Source organism: Cydia amplana, chromosome 2 (genome assembly GCF_948474715.1).
Source record: "Cydia amplana chromosome 2, ilCydAmpl1.1, whole genome shotgun sequence".
In the NCBI taxonomy this organism is placed as follows: domain Eukaryota; kingdom Metazoa; phylum Arthropoda; class Insecta; order Lepidoptera; family Tortricidae; genus Cydia; species Cydia amplana.
The window spans coordinates 21,709,631-21,729,164 of record NC_086070.1 but is presented as its reverse complement, the minus strand read 5'-3'; the positions used below and the strand labels follow the sequence as shown (position 1 = coordinate 21,729,164).

Sequence of the window (19,534 nt, the reverse complement as noted above, 5' to 3'; positions counted from 1 at the left end):
TATTCATAAAATCATTACACTCACAAATGCAAAGATTTAAGAGCCAAGACTGACAGGACAACCCCCCACGCCTAACTTACCATTTGCCGTTCAATTCTAAACTGGCAAAATAATCAAGGACATTTTCTGGTCCATAATACTTTCTAGATTAGTACCGGAATATAGTTTTGCGTTACCAAAGTGCTTAATTTAGGTAATCAATGTATTCACTCTTTTGGCTATAAAAGAATAGCCTAAGAAGGTGCATTGGTCTGTATTCTGAAGTATTAAATTGCTGAAGCTATGACTTAAGTTTGTTGTACAGTGAAGTGGACGTCAAAGATATGTTTACATTTTTGAACCTTACTTAATTCCTTAGTAATAACTTAATAAGGCAAAACATGTAAACATATATCTTTGACGTCAACTGTACCATCTGATCTTGGTCAATCTGCGATATTTTCTTGGAATTCAAAGCCTCGAAGAGTAATCACTTAATCAGAGTACTTCTGGAATCAGTAGGTACCTAACATTGTGTTTGGAAACTTGGCAGTTTGTTAAGTATATTATATCACCACACGACAAAGGTCCACCCAACTAAAGGTCACTTGCTACTCTACCACTCTAGGCATATCACCAATTATCATTAAAACCAGTCGAATTTGCCCATAAACTTTTAACAACGACGCACAGACAGGTATTGTGCCTCAGAAGCTGGCCAAAATCCATTTTTTTTATTTACGCTGTACCCCTTCTCAACCATTGTTTCTTAAAACTAGGATAACCCCTCCACACAGTAAAAAAAAATACCACGTGCTAAGGCCATCCACCACCCGCGCAGGCTTAGTCGAAAGTTACCGTTCGCCGAAAGTGTCCGCGTGATTGTTCGATGCGCTCAAATTTCATAGTTTTCAAATATGTGTTATTCCTTGATCGGGAAGTTTTGTGTTGGTTTTTAATATGGATCATGAGGAACCAGGTATGTACTTTATTTAACACTAAATTTTACTTAATAATTAATTGATTTTCTTCATTAATACCCTTGAGAAGTGAGTACCGGGAAATTTTATATAAAAAGACAAGTTTTTCAAGAACATTGGAAGTTTTAATAAGTTTCCAAGCATTTCCAAGCAAACATTTGAATGGCATGTGATAGAATGGACTTTCCTTAATAATATAAAGTGAAAAATAGCCACCCCAATGCACCCCTCTATTTTTGGTGATTTTTTTCTCCGTAAGCACATTCGATACTCAGTACATGAGATTTTACTTATAGTTGTGTTTTTTTGTTTTAGGTTCTTCTGGAATGCGGATATTATCTAGAAATGATTTATTTGCTATAATTGAACGCTCAGATAGCTCAACTTTTAACGAAAAGTTGCAATTTATGGAGCACGAACTACTGAATCAATATACAGAAAATGACCACAATATTCCTGACATAAAGCATAAACTGTCTCAAATCAAGCATCAATTTAAACAAAAATGGTCAGCTGCTCGCAATACAAAAGCCAGATTCCTAGATAACAACGTCGAGTGGCTCAAAGGATGCATATCTCTACCGAAAGCAGGTAGGTGATACCCAAATTTCGTTAATTCTTTTGTTTCGATTTTCTACATAATTAACACGTGGTTATTTACTTAAAAAAATATTTCGTGTAAATTATGATGTTCCTAGTAACTTGTGTTATAAAACTATCATCTTTTTCTTACAGGAATAAGTCCTGGTCGACCTCAAAAAACTTTCTTAGAGTTGAGCGAAAGAAGCAAAAGACGTAAAACAGAAGAACTTAGATCGTTAAACACAGATGAATTAACATTTGCAACACAGATGAAATTACGGGAGACAGGCAAATTAGAAGCGTCGTTTGAGATGTATTGCCAAAAAACGGCTGAGTTATACGTGAACTTGTATGAGTTCTACCCAATGACTCCGACCTTACACAAAGTGCTACGTCATGGGTCCCAGGTGGTAGCGGAAGCCATTCTTCCCATTGGACAACTTTCCGAAGAAGCGGCAGAAGCCCGCAACAAACATATAAGGATGTTCCGACTGAACTATACACGGAAGTTTTCCCGGGTAGCCTGCAACGTAGATGTTTTGAACAGACTGCTATTAACATCTGATCCTGTCCTGACAGGCATGAGAACCAGGAAAAATAAAAATAAACATCCACTTTCTGCTGATGTCCTGAACTTATTGTTAGAAAGTGACATTGCCAATGTAAGCTTTGAAGAAAATGACCAATAAAAGTTGAAATATAATACTTAATGTCTTTTTTTTACCTTCTTAACTCTAAAACCTAAATAACAAATGGTTAGGAGGCCATTGGGACAAAAAAATATTTTTGGCCAACTTTTAGGGTCAAATACCAGTCTGTGCGACGTCCAAACACGAAAAGCTCTAAATCAGCTGTGTAATGATGCCGACCGGTTGCCTTTTTCGAAATAATGACATATGTTTCTCGCGAACACCTACATTTTGACATGTCTGGCACATTGCTTTTAAAGGTACCGACGGAAAATAAATATTGTTGGAGTCTTACGTAAGTTTCACTGTTTCGTAAACCTTTAATTAACAAAGTTCATAAATACATTTCATATTAAGTGTATTGCTAGTTATGTTATACCTAACAATTATTTGAATAAATGCTTAGGTATGGTCCACGAGTTCAACTCGTAAATACCAATCTTCTTTTAAGTAATTTTGGACCATAGTTGGTAACTTTTGGACTATCCGATCCTCCTGACGACCGGGTTTCAAAATTTGCCAGCTTAAATTTAACCCAGTCTAGTTGTCAAAGAGTCAAAAGTTATTTGAGGCCTATGTACTATATTTAGTACGCCGGTAGTAGGTAGCTATAGCGGCTATAGCACATAATAAATAATAGTTATAGTTGGTCAAACCAAATTCGTCAGTAAATCTGTATATCCTTTTCTTTTGGGTGCTAGTACTAGGGTGCTACTCTCTCTGTCTATGTTTGAAATGAGACAGTCCTTTGACAAACTAAAGTAGGTAGGTACTATAATTGGGTGGTTTTACGGTAGATCTATTTTATCAACTTCTGTCTGGATCTGGTCTATTTACTTATTTACTTGTTCCTTCCTACTATTTTTCTGACGCTACAAGCAGACAAACAAACCCAGGTAATGAATGCAGCTCTGATTTACCACCAATTGTCTTCCAGGAGCACTCGGTATTTTAAGTCCACTAATTACTGGTCGAGCCGACTCGCTCGAGTTACTCGACTAGTCACTTGAACCTATACCTAAAACTTAACGCGGATGAGTTCACTTGAGAGGGCATAGACAAAAACTACGGAATATTCGGTACATTGGATATAATTATTAAATAGAGATAGCTCTTTTTGCATTTTAAATGATAACGTTTTTTCTGCTGTATATAGCAGAACCTAGTTTGGAACCCACCATTTAGGTATGACCACTACACACAGGTTAATGGGATTACCGTGGTGTTGTATCAATCTAGTAGTTCTTATGTGTGTTCTAGTAGTTCATCTACTAGTTATTGAAGATTTTTTCATGTTTCTACTACTTACTTTTTATTTATATTGTTGTGGTAAAAAATAGGGAACACAAAAGTAGATTAGTAACCAAGGGTTGAAAGCGACCCATTGCAACTAAAATATTTCGAGGGCGCAATGGGTGCTTTCACCCGAGTTTTTTCACTCTATTTTTCATTTCGAACTACTTCCCCCAGAGTGGGCCATAGAGAACGCCTTCATTTGAGTGCCAAAATACCCTATCTTACCCTACCCTATATCTGATGCAGCAGGTCACTTCAAGCCAGCTTCAAGCCTTGATAACTACTGTATTATTTCAAACTCTCAGTAAGTACCTACCTATACTCGGAGGAACTTATTCCATGTAATTCTTAAAACCACTTACTAACACGACATTATTTATGTGAAAGTACATCATATAATTTTAATTTAGTAGTTTTAATTAAACTTAAAGTAGTTTTTTTTTTGTTTCAGATTTTTTTATTATATGATTTCGACTGAATGAAATACAACATATCTCAGGCATGACGGCCATTATAATCGTTCGGTTTCGCTATTTTACTTCGATAAACAATGATTGCTATCGTTAACATTGTGATAGGCTTATCAGCTTATCGTTAGCCGTAAAACGCACTGTCTCAAGCAAATTTAACTTTAATGGCGTATAATTAAGGTTTAGTTTAGAATGCAATTGGGAGAGGAAGATTATTGGTTACAGAGTTAAACAATTTCTGAAGTTTTTCAGCTGAAGTGAAAATGACACAGTGTTTGGGGATGCACACACGAAGGCGTTATTGGTAAAACTGACACTGCTTTATTATTGGACCTTAGAATGGAAGGATTAATAGTACATAAAACGCCTGACTATTTTAGCGCAAATAATCGTTACAAGTTTGTTACGGTTTTAACGCAGGGATTTGTAAGTTTGTTAGCTGCGATCGTTATTTAAAAACACACGTACGATCAACAAAAATGTGTATGCTTCGTGGTAAATTACTAATGTTAAGTAGGAGTATAATTTTACATAGTGCAGTACAACTAATCATATTCATATTCCTTTATTCAGTATTGATTATACATTGTCAAACAGATAACAAACAGTAATATGTACAGATAGAGAAATAAATTAAATTTGGTCAATATAATCTAGACTTTAAAATACTAGCCATAGCCATATCATATCTGACCAACCGTCTTCCTTGTATTATAAGTATACCTACGTGTAATATGCATTGCCAACACCGCCAACGGGTGTACACACAACAATCTGCTTCCGTCCTATACATCTCAGCTCACAGCATCTAATTTATCCACGATATTGGATTATAACCCGACCAAAACCAAAAGCCATAACCTCTACAATGGACTCTAATCTTAGCCGTATTCTCAATTGAGTTGTATTGAAAGTGGTTGACAAGTGAAGTCGTCTTTTGTTTTAAAAATGTTTTTAACCGAGAAAGAGATAGTTTTTCTGTTTTTTCTCGTCATGGTCCTGTTTCTGGTGTGGTCGTATTTGCAAATATGTGATTTGTTCGTGGGGCGAATTGTCTATAAAATATTTGGTAAGTATTTATTTGTATGTACCTCGAGATCAGTGTTCGAGTTTTGAAATTGCACCTTTGTTATGTGGCATGCATTTGCCTATTGTGCATATTTGTAAAAAAGTGCAGTCAATGGCGAATATGTACAGTTATCACATAAATTACAAAATGTATTCAGTCGCAGGAAGCTCAGTTAATTTCTTGTTATGTCACAGAATAAATAATAGTACTAGGTACAGAAGACTCACTCTCTAACAAAACGCGTCTGTTACGATCAGGACAGGTATGGCCGCTAGGTGGCGACAGCGCCACGCGCGGCTTATGGCTAGCCACCAAAATTGGTGTGGAACGGATGTACTTTTAGCTACCTGTAGCAAAGCGAGGAAATCGCGGAGTGAGCCACGCCTGGTTATGTCTATGGCGGCACGTTAGAAATAGTCTCGGTCTCAGGCAAGACGGCTAATTTAGCTTCCTTTTTCTTCACGAGTTTTAAGAAAAGTGTTCAACCCTGTGAAAATGAGGCAAGCCGATGGGGATCGAGTTCCATGGACGCAGGTCACTACTATCAACGTTCAAAGTGTTTTTATTTGTGAGTATATGTCAAACTGATTACAGTGGCGGTCACGGAAGAAAGAATGAAGTCTTTGTTTTGTGGTGGCGGTATATAAATATTCCTATTATCTACAGAAATATTCCTATCTAGATCTTGATGGTATTTCAAAGTAATTAAATTTTACAAAACATTATCCAATCTTAAGTGGGCGGATTATTTATCAGTTTAGGTACCTAATCGGAAAAGAGTCAATGTCATCGCGATACATTTTTTTTCCTTTGGCGTTTGTTGATGTCATCTCGTCATCTTGGCGATTGTCATCTTGGCTAGGCTCAGAGTCTCAAGTCTACGTGTGTGTGTGTATAAAATGATAACTTCTCAAAGTTTAACATCGCATGCAAAACAGAATGTCCGAGTCATCACTACTTTGAGTCCCAAATGTATTATTTATTGTAGATATAAAAAAAGCGGCCAAGTGCGAGTCGTACTCGCCCATGAAGGGTTCCGTATTTAGGGGATTTATGACGTATTAAAAAAAACTACTTACTAGATCTCGTTCAAACCAATTTTCGGTGGAAGTTTGCATGGTAATGTACATCATATATTTTTTTTAGTTTTATCATTCTCTTATTTTAGAAGTTACAGGGGAGGGGGACACACATTTTACCACTTTGGAAGTGTCTCTCGCGCAAACTATATTCAGTTTAGAAAAAAATGATATTAGAAACCTCAATATCATTTTTGAAGACCTATCCATAGATAACCCAAACGAATGAGATTTTTTTTTGAGTTTCAGTTCTAACTGTTCTAAGTATGGGGAACCCCCAAAATTTATTGTTTTTTTTTCTATTTTTGTGTGAAAATCTTAATGCGGTTCACAGAATACATCTACTTACCAAGTTTCAACAGTATAGTTCTTATAGTATTGGAAAAAAGTGGCTGTGACATACGGACGGACAGACAGACAGACATGACGAATCCATAAGGGTTCCGTTTTTTGCCATTTGGCTACGGAACCCTAAAAAGAGTCTTCCGCGACTTATCTCTGTATTAATTAAATCGTATCGTAGATACCCGATATCTGCACTTAGATAATATTCGTTTATACGGGTAGTTGTATCGCGGATTTAGGAACGAAACAAGCCATGGATTCGTTAATTCTGTTCCTACCATTCTTCTTTATTGTTTTCTTATATACGGTGACGTGTGTGTGCTTAAGATGCTGTGAGATATTTGGTAAGATTTTCGTATACTTTAACACAATAGTCTCGTACCACTTTGGCCCGTGAAGTGTCAAATTCCATATGAAAGGAAGCGGAAGTTAGACCCTGGGATCAAAAAGTTTGGACACCCTCCCTCACCTTCACCCTCATGGTATGGCTCAAGTAGATTTAAAGAACATCACAAATTTAACAAACGTATGAAATTCATTACAGTTTGAAGAATGGTTTGAAGTCTATTACTGATTAGTTTTAAGTCTTGTTATCATTGAATAATGTCACTGGTTAATTTTCAGCTGATGTTAGTTTTGGTACTTTTTAGATTCGTTAAAGTGTTGTCACTAGGTAAGTAAGAGGAATTAGAAAACAGCAAACCAAATAGGTATTATTTGTACATTTTTTCATATATACATTGTTATCCTTTGGTTATGTTCCTTTTGGTAGCCAGAACCACTATTTTGAGACCCGTATAAAATGATTACTAGGTATTGACATAATGGTAACTTAAAACTTTTCTGTTTTTTTAAATATTTTAGGGTAAGAGAAACAGTTGCATGGAAACTTACGATACATATTGTTGTTTAACAGCGCCATCTAGCATCGAGTAGCATAACTAGCACTGCTTGTAGCAGCTTATTCATTATCTATTTAGTTTTACATGTCGCTTACAGATGGCGTGGCGTGACTAGGCAACACCGTGTTGGCTAGTTTTTATACCAACAAACTTTAGAATAGTTGTACATAATATAGACAAAGACTAGCCAAGACGTAAAAACTAGCCAAGTCAAATCCAAAACTTTAATTAAATCCCAAGCAAACTAGAACTTGGCACCCATTTAAATATCAATTATTTATTATATATATATTCATTTCACATTTATGTTTTGATGGGTAGGTATTATGTATTTCGAGGATCTCGAAAACGGCTCTAACGATTTCGAGGAAATTTGTTAAACGGGGGTTTTCGGGGGCGAAAAACGATATAGCTAGGTCTTATCTCTGGGAAAACGCGCATTTTTGAGTTTTTATGTTTTCCGAACAAAGCTCGGTCTCGCAGATATTAAATTTTTATGTAGGTAACTCGGAGAAGAAGATGAATAAGTAGAATCTGTAGTACGTAGATAGGTAATAGTATTGCATAATTTATATTTATTTTCATTGTCCTACGATACGTAATGTTCACGTTTTCGCTATTAATATTATACTGATTGTACACGACGTCTAATAGAAAAAATACCTGCACTACCTAATAATTATACCTTTACGAGTATAAAGACGAAATGCGAAAGTGGAGATCCGCTTGAAATCGTCTTGTCATAGAAATGTAGGTAGTCCTCATTTTCCTCTCTGGATATTAACAGATATTTTTCCGAATTTTTCATCCTTATAACAGTTAAGTAGGATTAAAAAATTACATAGAATTTGTTTTTCGCTCCTAATTCTTATAATAATAATAAAATCTAAAACAATCATACAAAAAATGAGCATAGGGTTTAATATACATCAAATTATGTAGGTACCTACTTAAAAATATTTTCCATAACGTCAATATCCAGAGAGGAAAATGGGGACTACGTTTCTATGCAGAAGCGGTCGTCCCCTTTCCTCTCAGAATACCGCACAAGTATAGTGCAAAACAAACATCTATGCGCCCAGACCTGACCTCAGTGAGGTAGGCGAAGCTCTAACCAAGGAGACGTTTTTATCAATGAATCTCGGCGGCAACAGACATCTCCACGGTTTGTTTGTAGTTGAACGCACTCCATTCAAGCGGATAAACGTCAAATAAACGTCAATTTGCGATAAATTTATCGATAAATAATACGCTCGGCTTTCCAGAAGCGCAAATAACCGGTCTATTCAAACGCGTTCAGTCCTAATTAAAAAAAAGTTCGATTTATTTTTAAATATAGACGCCGCGAGTGAATAATAACAAATGCCTTATTTTTAATTGAATATCACACGAAGTGGCTAGTTTTCAAAGACTGAAAAAAATAAAAGATGGATCAAGAAAGTTCGATGGACATTAAAATTGAGAGTGATTTCAGAAGAGACCCCTATTTTTATGGACTTATACCCGTTTGTATTTTAGTGATAGTTATTTTTGTACGAGTCACATTTGTTCTATGCAAAAGCTATGGTAAGTAGTAATATTTTTTTAATTTAATAAAACAAATAATTAATCTAAGTATCTACTTGTATTTAAAGTCTATCGTGTTACAGTTAGTTGTATCTACTACAGATAATAGCCTATAAAAAAATCTATAGTAAAAACATTTCAATCTTTCTGGTTTTTTTCTGAGCATTTTATTGTATCAAGGTTTTTTTTCTTATCAGAATTGCTTCGCAGTACAGGAAGTTATTAAAGTTATTTTTAATTACTTATACGTGTTATTTTCATTCAACAATAAATACCAATTTGATTTATTTATTGTTAGTGTCGTTAATATAAAAACAACAATCTCAATAAATGTTTTTCTTTATAGTCTGTTCGGAAGGAGAAGAGTCGTGGAATGTATTGGGCCCCATACATTCCACGACTCTTCTCTTTCCGCAGAGACTCAAAACGGTTACTTGATTAGGCGATGCTGTTATTTTTATGATCATGGCAATTTATCATTTAGGGGCCTATTGCATAACATTTTACAACTCATAACACAAGCGGACGCCTCTTTTCATTCCCTTTTATTAGAAAGAGACTTCCGCTTGTATTATGAGTTGTAAAATGTTATGCAATAGGCCCCAGGTAGGGTCATTGGGCTAGTTTCCGTGCATGCTCTAGTTTTCGTCCACTTGACAGATTAGCAAATATATTATATTTGATATTTAATTTGCTACTTGCGATCATTTTTATGTAGACAGATATATTGTTTCGACATTAAGGATTGCAATAAGTCCAAATTTGTGCAGCAATGTAGGTTTATATTCAAATTTCGTCAAGTGGACGAAACTAACGCACCTACAACATAATCAATGAAAATGTTTATTTCAGGCTAAAATGCCGATTGATAAAACATTAAATAACAATATCACATTAATTACTTAATTAAGATACATGTCAACAATGTCTACTGTATAATAAAGCTGTAAAACTAAAGTAACTTGGATAATTTGGTATTTTATATTCTGTGAGGTTTTCACCGTGAAGGATGTCGTAGTTTCGAAATATTACAAATATAAAATTAGGCTCATTGCAATACCATTCATTAATGTTCAAATTAAATACCTACCTCTAAATGATACTAATACACCGTATCAACCAAGATTATTTTGTAAAAAAATAGTATTAGGTCGACATTAAAAGGGACATTTTCATTTCATAGTATGGAATGACACATGATGTTCATACAATGAAATGTCATTTTAGTCTACCGAATGAAAAAATAGACTTTAGTAAGTGGAGATATTACTGAACGAAATACATGAAATCGAGTGGTCGAAATTCAAAAATCGGCCCCCAGGATCATTTTTCCAATAACAAATTAAAATAGCGTTGTTATTGACACATGTTGAAATTATAACTAAATCTAGTTTAATACTTAAATAGAAAATGAGCAATTTATCACAATACATTGCAAACTTAAAAAATATATGGGAATAATAAAAAAATACAAGATTTGTATTGCTTTAAGATTGATTGTTATTAAACAATCATTTTAGGCGACTAGAGAAATTGAATCATTCAATTTGTCTACTCACTGTTCTCCCTAAAGACAAGGTACGATTTATTTTAAGCTAGGTTAGAAATTAGCAAGACCTACTACAGTAAAGGTCTCGGGAAAAGTACTAAAATTACCAAACCCCGTTATCAATATTGCAATTCATTGGAAGTTAGGGTTGCCAAAATTGTTTCCCGTGGGGTACAATAACTTCGCACTTAAGGAAAAAGGGTAGGTAGTTTTCGTTAGAAAACAAGGATTTTTTGGGATTGCCAAATACGCTGGTGGTGCTAATAAGGTGTTTAGGACTTGGGCATTACGTTTTTATTGTCGCAACGTTACAAATCGTTAGCAAAAGTATAATATTTCATAATTAACATAACATGATTAGGTACACATATTAATTACGCATAATTCACCACTCTCTATGCAAGTACTTATGTAGTCAAGATTGCCTCTTATCTGTAATTTTAAGATCTCAGTCGGGAGGAAATTACTAAAATACTTTGTCTACATTGTCATAAATAACTAAAATAGGTACTTGGTTATTTACACTGTCATAATACTCATAATGTACTAATTAATGGAAATAACTACATTAATTTGATTATATTATTATATTGTGTGCCAAATCAAAATGTCGGTAGAAAATAATGTAGGCGAAAAGTCGATCACCCATATAAATTACAATTTCACGCCTTTTTCTACTGGCAAGTTGGTTAGTTGTTTTTAGGGTTCCGTACCCAAAGGGTAAAAACGGGACCCTATTACTAAGACTCCACTGTCCGTCGGTCCTTCCGTCCATCCAGTGTTGGCCGTAATGTGTAATTCTAATTAACAATTAATCATTTCCATTAACCATTAAATCCGCAATTAGTCAATTGCATTACGCATCAATTTAAATTAAGTTAATTAGAATTGAATTTTGAGACGTTTAATTACATTGATTGTCAATCTAAATTAACGTTTAATGCAATTAAATCAATTTTTTCATAAACTAATAATTAATGTTACTATTGCTTAGAAACTTGGAGCTAGGTATTAAAATTAAAAATAAGCATATGAATACAAGCTTCAGTGAATTATCAGGTCGTGATATTTTAAAATGAGACAACAAAATGACCCGGAAACCTAGCAGTAGGTACCTACTGGAACCACAGACTACATATATACAGACGCTGCTATCCCATACATTCAAATGTGACCGCCTAAAAGCGCACCATTACCAGATGGCGTCACTGAAAAAGCACTGTTGCCTATCATGGATACAAGATGGCGCTGTGTCACATCCAAATCATAGAATTCCTAACGACATCTATACGTCTTCATTGAAAGTTAGTAGACATATGTCGTTGCCAACGATTAGAAGTAATCAACAGATGTCGCTTTATAGCGTATTGAATAAATCATGAATCTAGTTTAAAACTGGATCAAGCATGAGGGGTGGAAGGAAATGACCGAACAGGATAGTCTTATGTATCTTTCAGTATGAGTAAAGAGAGTTCGGGCACTTAAGGAGTACAGGGAGGGAAGGGAGAGGCAGGGTACAGAGAAATAGCGTAGCCAAACGGTATAACCATAAAGTAATTTCGGAAAACGATACTGTGGTGATGATAATATTTATATATTATAAGAATGCTACATAAGTCTTGCCGAAACTATTTAAACCGGCTGAAAATAAATACCTGTCATAATAATTTTGCGCATGCTACCATTGGTGCATGGCAAAAGGATTAGACATTACTACTGGCGTAAGTCCGTCTATATGCCACCATGCCACTGGTACTTGAGCGTTTCTTTATATTTTTTTAATCCAATTGCTCAAAAAGTTTAGTTTTTGTAGCTGCAAATCGTGCGTAAAGTTTGATTTTTTTACACTAGTGCTAAAAAGTAATCTGATTGATACATTTTAAATAAATGAGTATTATGCGAGACCCGCTTATAAATGACCCACCTGAACAACGCGCGATTGGGCATAAAGGAGTATTATTCGAGACCCAATAGTATTACTTGAACAACGCGCGACAGAATGAAGCTGACGTTCGTACAATACACTTTATACACTTAATATAAATGTAATTAATTAGATATATATCAATATAATGAAATAACAAAAGATTCATGTTTTTTTACATATAGCTGGTCAACCAAATCTTGTCAGTAAAATAAAGGCGCGAAATTCAAATTTTCTATGGGACGATATCCTTTTCGCCTACATTTTTCAAATTTGCCGCCTTTTTCTACTGTCAAGATCTGGTTGACCATGTATAATTATATGTTCTGAAAATTAATTTTATTAATTTTAATAATACAATTTCTCTTCAATTGGCATAATGCTGACAACAGTGACAACAGAATCCACATTGAAAAAAATGGCAATTAAAAGTAAAACTTTTTTTATTCCCTTCCCGCCTTTTTTATTCAACATTTAAAGTGATTTATGTTTGTAAGTAATTGCCAAGAAAGCATAAGTTATTAAATAAAAATGAGTGATTCAGACGATTTTGGAGTTAATTTAACGCCACCAGATATCAAAGCAAAGGCATCCGTTGTAAGTGACAGGGCTATAACCGCGAAAATCGAATTTTGCAAATTGCGGGCATTTTTCTCTGTCACTCTAATTACGCCTGCATTGGAGTAAAAGAGAAAGATCCCCGCAATTTGCGAATTTCGGTTTTGGCGGTAGCCCCTCAGTATATTTCCGGAAAAATCGAAAGCTCGGTACTCGTGCAAAATGACATACTTCTCGCACTTATATCGAAAACTACTATTTTTTTTTTTTATATTGTGATCTTTTTTGCCACTTTTGTGTTATTTGTACTCAAATTCACGAGCTCTTTCGATCCTAATGAGATAAAATACCTCAATTCATGCTCAATTCACTCTTATCGTGCCTTCTAAAAATTTACGATACAAGTTGCATTGCAATAACTATAAAAAAGTAACTGATTTGACTAGTACGAAAATACCCTATTGTAACAATACGATGCGACGTTGTCGAGTTAAACTGGACTCGCTTCGCAGTAACTCATAGCAGTTTGGCAACGTCGCGTCGTGCTTTTATTTTTAAGCAACAGATTTGTACATGATTTGTACCATCTTAGTACCTATACATACAAAGATATGTTTTCATAACGTTCCTTTTCAACTTCTCCCATGGCAAAACCCGTACCTATCAAACCTGAAATTATTATACAAAAGCATTTAATGTTTGTTTTAATAAACTTTTTCTGTTATAATTAGAATAAATATATCTAATTTTGCGTATATTGACCAGGCAGGTGTTTGTATCACTAATTATGTGACCTATAAGTATAGACAGACAACAGCGTGCACAGAAACGTCAAAAACGGCATCAAGTAATGATTATTGCTATTTTAAAATTAGTCCCCTACTTCAGGGTAATGTTATACGCCTGTTCCTTAAAAAAGCTGAGGGCCTACCGCGAACCACGTTCGACGTGTTGCCTCCCTGTCACACTTACGTACGAATTTACAAGTGCGACAGAGAGGCAACACGTCGAACGTGGTTCGCGGTAGGCCCTCAGAAATGGACACTGAGGCATAATTATCATTATTTTGGAATTTAAGTACTATATAATATTATTTGTAGTCTTTTGGAATATCATATTTGAACTAATAATATTGTATAATAATAAATCATAAAAGCTCTATTTAGGGACAAGAAAGAACTTTCAACGGCAACACTAAAAATAAACTGTCAAATAGTCAAGTCGCCACAAAGCGGCACCGCGTTTGTTGCCTTATTAATTTCATATTATAGCTTCATTTGAACTATAGTACAAGTACGTGAATAGAATACCTAGACGTGTCTTGCTTGGTGCAGTTGCGTAGGTATGCTAAAAGGAAAGTTGGAAGACCGATGTGGCGCTTTAAAGACTGTGCTAAGCGTGACATGTGCCCAAAATGTGGGAGGTCGTGCCGCTCACGCATCGGCCTCCACAATCACCAAACCCGTTGTCTAAACAGCAATGCATAAATCGTCTGCAATAGACGAAAAGACCTGTGATGATGACGTGAATTACCGATGTAGTAACGGAACACTACTAATGGTAAAACCTACATATTAATCTGACAGTGTCTACTGTTTGCCAATAAATGATAAAATTGATAAAAAATTAACACTTCAGGTAAGTTTGTTTTGAATACAAAGGTTAATTAAATAATTTATCACCACACCAACTGGTAAAGGCCCCCTTGATTGTTCAAATACTAATGAGAAAATTGCATTTATCCCACATGTGGGGCAAAGTAATCAGATCTAAATTTTGAGTTTCCTTATGTTAGCTGGTAGAATTTACTTTTAAATGATGATTTTGAATTATAAATTCTTTATAATGTTCATGTGGATTTGATTTTTTTGGTATTTTATAGTTGGTATTTTCCCTGCATTGGCATGGTGATAAATTCTGTGTTTCATTAGGTGGCAATGTTTGTTTAACCCTCGTGCCTTGAATTCTCACAACGCTCAAGATTCCACTTCTCGAACCACTCGCTACGCTCATAGTTCAAATCTTCTGCTTGCCCTGGAATCAACATTAGCATGAGCGGTTAAACAACTGCTTTGCCCCCTTGCCCACTAATAACTATTGTCAAGTTTTATTTTAACCCCCCATGCTAATATTGATACCCGAGCAAGCAAAAGATTCCAAAGTATTTAGAGTTAGAGCAAGAAAGAAGAAAGGTACGTCATAATTTCAAAGATGTTTGACATTTAAAATAACACATGTACTGCGCAGGCGATCAATATCGCTGCATACTTTTCTTGGTCTAAATCTATACAATGGTTAGTGTTTGCAAACAGACTCCAATGTGAAGGCAATGTGTATTAAACTTTATTGTGATATTATTACATTTTATATATAAAAAATATGTTTCTGATTTCAGGACCCAGCCTCTAGCCACTAGAAGTTACAATGTATGCAACAAGAGAGTGAAGATGAAATAGTCAATGCATCTCTGTACAGTCGCCATCAGATATATCGGAACGGCCAAGGTGTTCACAATATCTGAACACGCACTCTAACGCCCTGACAATAGAGGCGTGTTCAGATATTTGTGAGCGCCTTGGCCGCTCCGATATATCTGATGGCGACTGTACCACAAGTAAAATATTTTGAGTGGAAGATGGTTGAGATTGATTCCTGTTTCAACGGACAGACACATGCTATGAAGATTCTCTTAAAAATAATAAAATACAATTAATAAATTCAATGTTTAACATGATAGTGACTTTATTTTGTCTACCCACTAACAACCAATTTGTTCAATGCTGGCGGGCAATGGCGGTAAACTTAAATATTTGATGTGGTATGAAGCTAAATGTTTTGAACATAATGGCAAGCCACTAAAAAGTTTTAATCCTAGATTAGCCATTAAACTGTGGCTACCAGTCTGATTTGTTAATTGTTATATAAGTACAGTCAGCGTCATATAGTAGGTAGCATCCAAAGTATTCAAATAGTTCGGTACACCATATTATTTGTATGGCGTACTGAACTATTTGAATACTTTGGATGCGACCTACTATATGACGCTGACTGTACTTAATTTAAATATATATAAATTGTATATTATTTCTACGGCCTCCTAGCTAGTCAGTAGTGACAGTGACCCTGCTCTGCTATGTGCTATGAAGTAGGAGGTCCTGGGTTCAAATCCTCATAGGACATTTATTTGTTTTTTAATTGTGTGTGTATATATTAATGGTCTATATCTATTCCCATCTGTCCACACCTCTTGTATGGCGGCGGGGACAAATGGGCCACCACCATGGGACACCATATTAATACACTTTTAGGGGGATCCGAACCTAGGACTTCCAGCTTTGATATGATCATAAAATATAAGATATGTATGTATTTACATTTACACATTGTATTATTGCTCTCATACATATAGGGATATTTTTTTAAATGTCGGATGTCTCTTCTCTTTTGAGCATGAATAGAAGCAGGGGATAACTGACAGAACGGGATAGTCTTATGTATCTTTCAGTAGGAGTAGCAGCGAAAGCGCTATTATTGTTTGTCCTTGTCACAGTCTCACATCTTGTTTTATTCCCCACCGTAAATTGACCACCGTGATTGGTCGAATTCATTTGTTGCCCACCATAACAAATAAATTCGACCAATCATAGCGGCGCAATGCGACGCTATGATTGGTCGAATTTACATGTTTTGTCCCTCACGGAGGCACGCGTACACCACTTCTATAGGATGCTACCTTCTATGCTTTTGAGCAAGTTTTTGTCACCTGCCCTGCTATTCAAACTACTCAAGAATTTACAATGTTTTGTTACCAAGTAGGTCGATTAGTGTAAGACTGTCCTAAAATATATGTATAGCTATATGAGGACAATTTTGTAATGCGTAAGGTTAAGTAAATTAATATACAAACAGCAACACTCCTAACTGTACATCGGTACAGTTAACACTTAACAGTGTGGCTGATGATACCATGTAGGTTTAATATATTTTAATTATTATCACGTTTCTAAGAACAATAGTACATTATTGTCGAGGTTCGGAAGTAGCTACTTGCAAGCTGAGGATTCGTTTTAAACGGACGACCTTGGGAGTCCGTTTAATTGAATCCGAAGCCAGCAAGTAGCCTTCCAGCCGAGTCATATATAGTGCTTTTCTCAAAAATGGTGCAAGAGATATTTTACAGAAGCAACGTTCTAATTTCACAGAGAAAAGTAAAACCATTAAAAAGATTTGCTTGCCGCCTTTAAAAAAAATAGAAGTGTATTTTTCTGCTGAAAATACGCCAACGTATTTGAGACACCTAAATAGTCGCGGTACCAACATTATATTAATAATAAGTGCTGATCATCTGTTCGGCTGTTTAATGGACCTATGCCTTCATTTGATATGGCCATTTAAAGTTTTAAAAAGTTTGGAACTCGTTTAATAATGGAATTTGTATGCAACATTGCAGTCCCGAAATCGAGACAGCAATGTTTTTAACTTTTTAATTTTTAGAATGACCATAAACTACACACTTCGCGACCTATTTTTTAACCGGCAACGTCGACTTTGCCGTCCATTTTTGAGAAAAATTATATTATTTATTACTTAATAATGTTGATATGTTGTCTGTGATATGATCATAAAGTATGAGGATTTACTACAGTGACATCTATTGATAGTCTTTCTCAAACAATCGAGCTATTTAGTGTGTTACAACGGCAAGAAACTAACTGTCTAGTAATGCGATAGATGGCGCTTAGAATAGTTCATGCCATTATTTATTTATTTTTTTCTGCGTCGATTTACTATGTGTAAATGGATGTTTTAAAAGGTTTTTGTTGTAATATGCTAAATAAATTAGAACTATACATGTTAATTTAAAAATTGGCAAGATTTGAAATAACACAAATATATATTTAGGCCCAATGGTGCTCTGAGTGACATCTCTTGGATTTTTGTGGAACTAAGCGAGGCTTGTATGGGCCGATTACTCTATACTATACTTACTTTATGCTGGAACTCAGGTTTGGTGCAACATAGACACACGCCGTTTTGGTCATCCGACTCGTCTTGATGAGCGCTTGGGAGAGCAGTACCCAAGATAGAGCTGATGCTGAACCCTGGCAGTACCTAATGGAACTCAGGTTTGGTGCAACATAGACAAACGCCGTTTTAGTCATCCGACTCGTCTTGATGAGCACTTGGGAGAGCAGTACCCAAGATAGAGCTGATGCTGAACCCTGGCAGTACCTAATGGAACTCAGGTTTGGTGCAACATAGACAAACGCCGTTTTGGTCATCCGACTCGTCTTGATGAGCACTTGGGAGAGCAGTACCCAAGATAGAGCTGATGCTGAATCCTGGCAGTACCTAATGGAACTCAGGTTTGGTGCAACATAGACAAACGCCGGTTTGGTCATCCGACTCGTCTTGATGAGCACTTGGGAGAGCAGTACCCAAGATAGAGCTGATGCTGAACCCTGGCAGTACCTAATGGAACTCAGGTTTGGTGCAACATAGACAAACGCCGTTTTGGTCATCTGACTCGTCTTGATGAGCACTTGGGAGAGCAGTACCCAAGATAGAGCTGATGCTGAACCCTGGCAGTACCTAGTGGAACTCAGGTTTGGTGCAACATAGACACACGCCGTTTTGGTCATCCGACTCGTCTTGATGAGCACTTGGGAGAGCAGTACCCAAGATAGAGCTGATGCTGAACCCTGGCAGTACCTAATGGAACTCAGGTTTGGTGCAACATAGAAAAACGCCGTTTTGGTCATCCGACTCGTCTTGATGAGCACTTGGGAGAGCAGTGCCCAAGATAGAGCTGATGCTAAACCCTGGCAGTACCTAATGGAACTCAGGTCTGGTGCAACATAGACAAACGCCGTTTTGGTCATCCGACTCGTCTTGATGAGCACTTGGGAGCGCAGTACCCAAGATAGAGCTGATGCTGAACCCTGGCGGTACCTAGTGGAACTCAGGTTTGATGCAACATAGACACACGCCGTTTTGGTCATCCTACTCGTCTTGATGAGCACTTGGGAGAGCAGTACCCAAGATATAGCTGATGCTGAACCCTGGCAGTACCTAATGGAACTCAGGTTTGGTGCAACATAGACAAACGCCGTTTTGGTCATCCGACTCGTCTTGATGAGCACTTGGGAGAGCAGTACCCAAGATAGAGCTGATGCTGAACCCTGGCAGTACCTAATGGAACTCAGGTTTGGTGCAACATAGACAAACGCCGGTTTGGTCATCCGACTCGTCTTGATGAGCACTTGGGAGAGCAGTACCCAAGATAGAGCTGATGCTGAACCCTGGCAGTACCTAATGGAACTCAGGTTTGGTGCAACATAGACAAACGCCGTTTTGGTCATCCGACTCGTCTTGATGAGCACTTGGGAGAGCAGTACCCAAGATAGAGCTGATGCTGAACCCTGGCAGTACCTAGTGGAACTCAGGTTTGGTGCAACATAGACACACGCCGTTTTGGTCATCCGACTCGTCTTGATGAGCACTTGGGAGAGCAGTACCCAAGATAGAGCTGATGCTGAACCCTGG

The 19,534-nt window shown here is 36.4% G+C and overlaps 1 protein-coding gene across 2 annotated transcripts in view; it reads left to right on the top strand.

Annotated features, from left to right (window-relative positions):
* The first annotated feature begins 4,910 nt into the window (after positions 1-4,910).
* Positions 4,911-19,534, top strand: part of LOC134660085 (uncharacterized) — a 58,095-nt gene continuing 43,471 nt past the window's right edge. The window contains exon 1 of one of the 2 annotated variants that reach the window (XM_063515801.1): positions 4,911-5,065. In XM_063515801.1, coding sequence (XP_063371871.1) covers positions 4,945-5,065 — 121 coding nt within the window. In that variant the 5' untranslated portion in view covers positions 4,911-4,944. Of the gene's footprint in view, positions 5,066-8,802; positions 8,958-19,534 lie in introns of those variants that run through there. The other variant, XM_063515793.1, reaches the window with a different exon arrangement.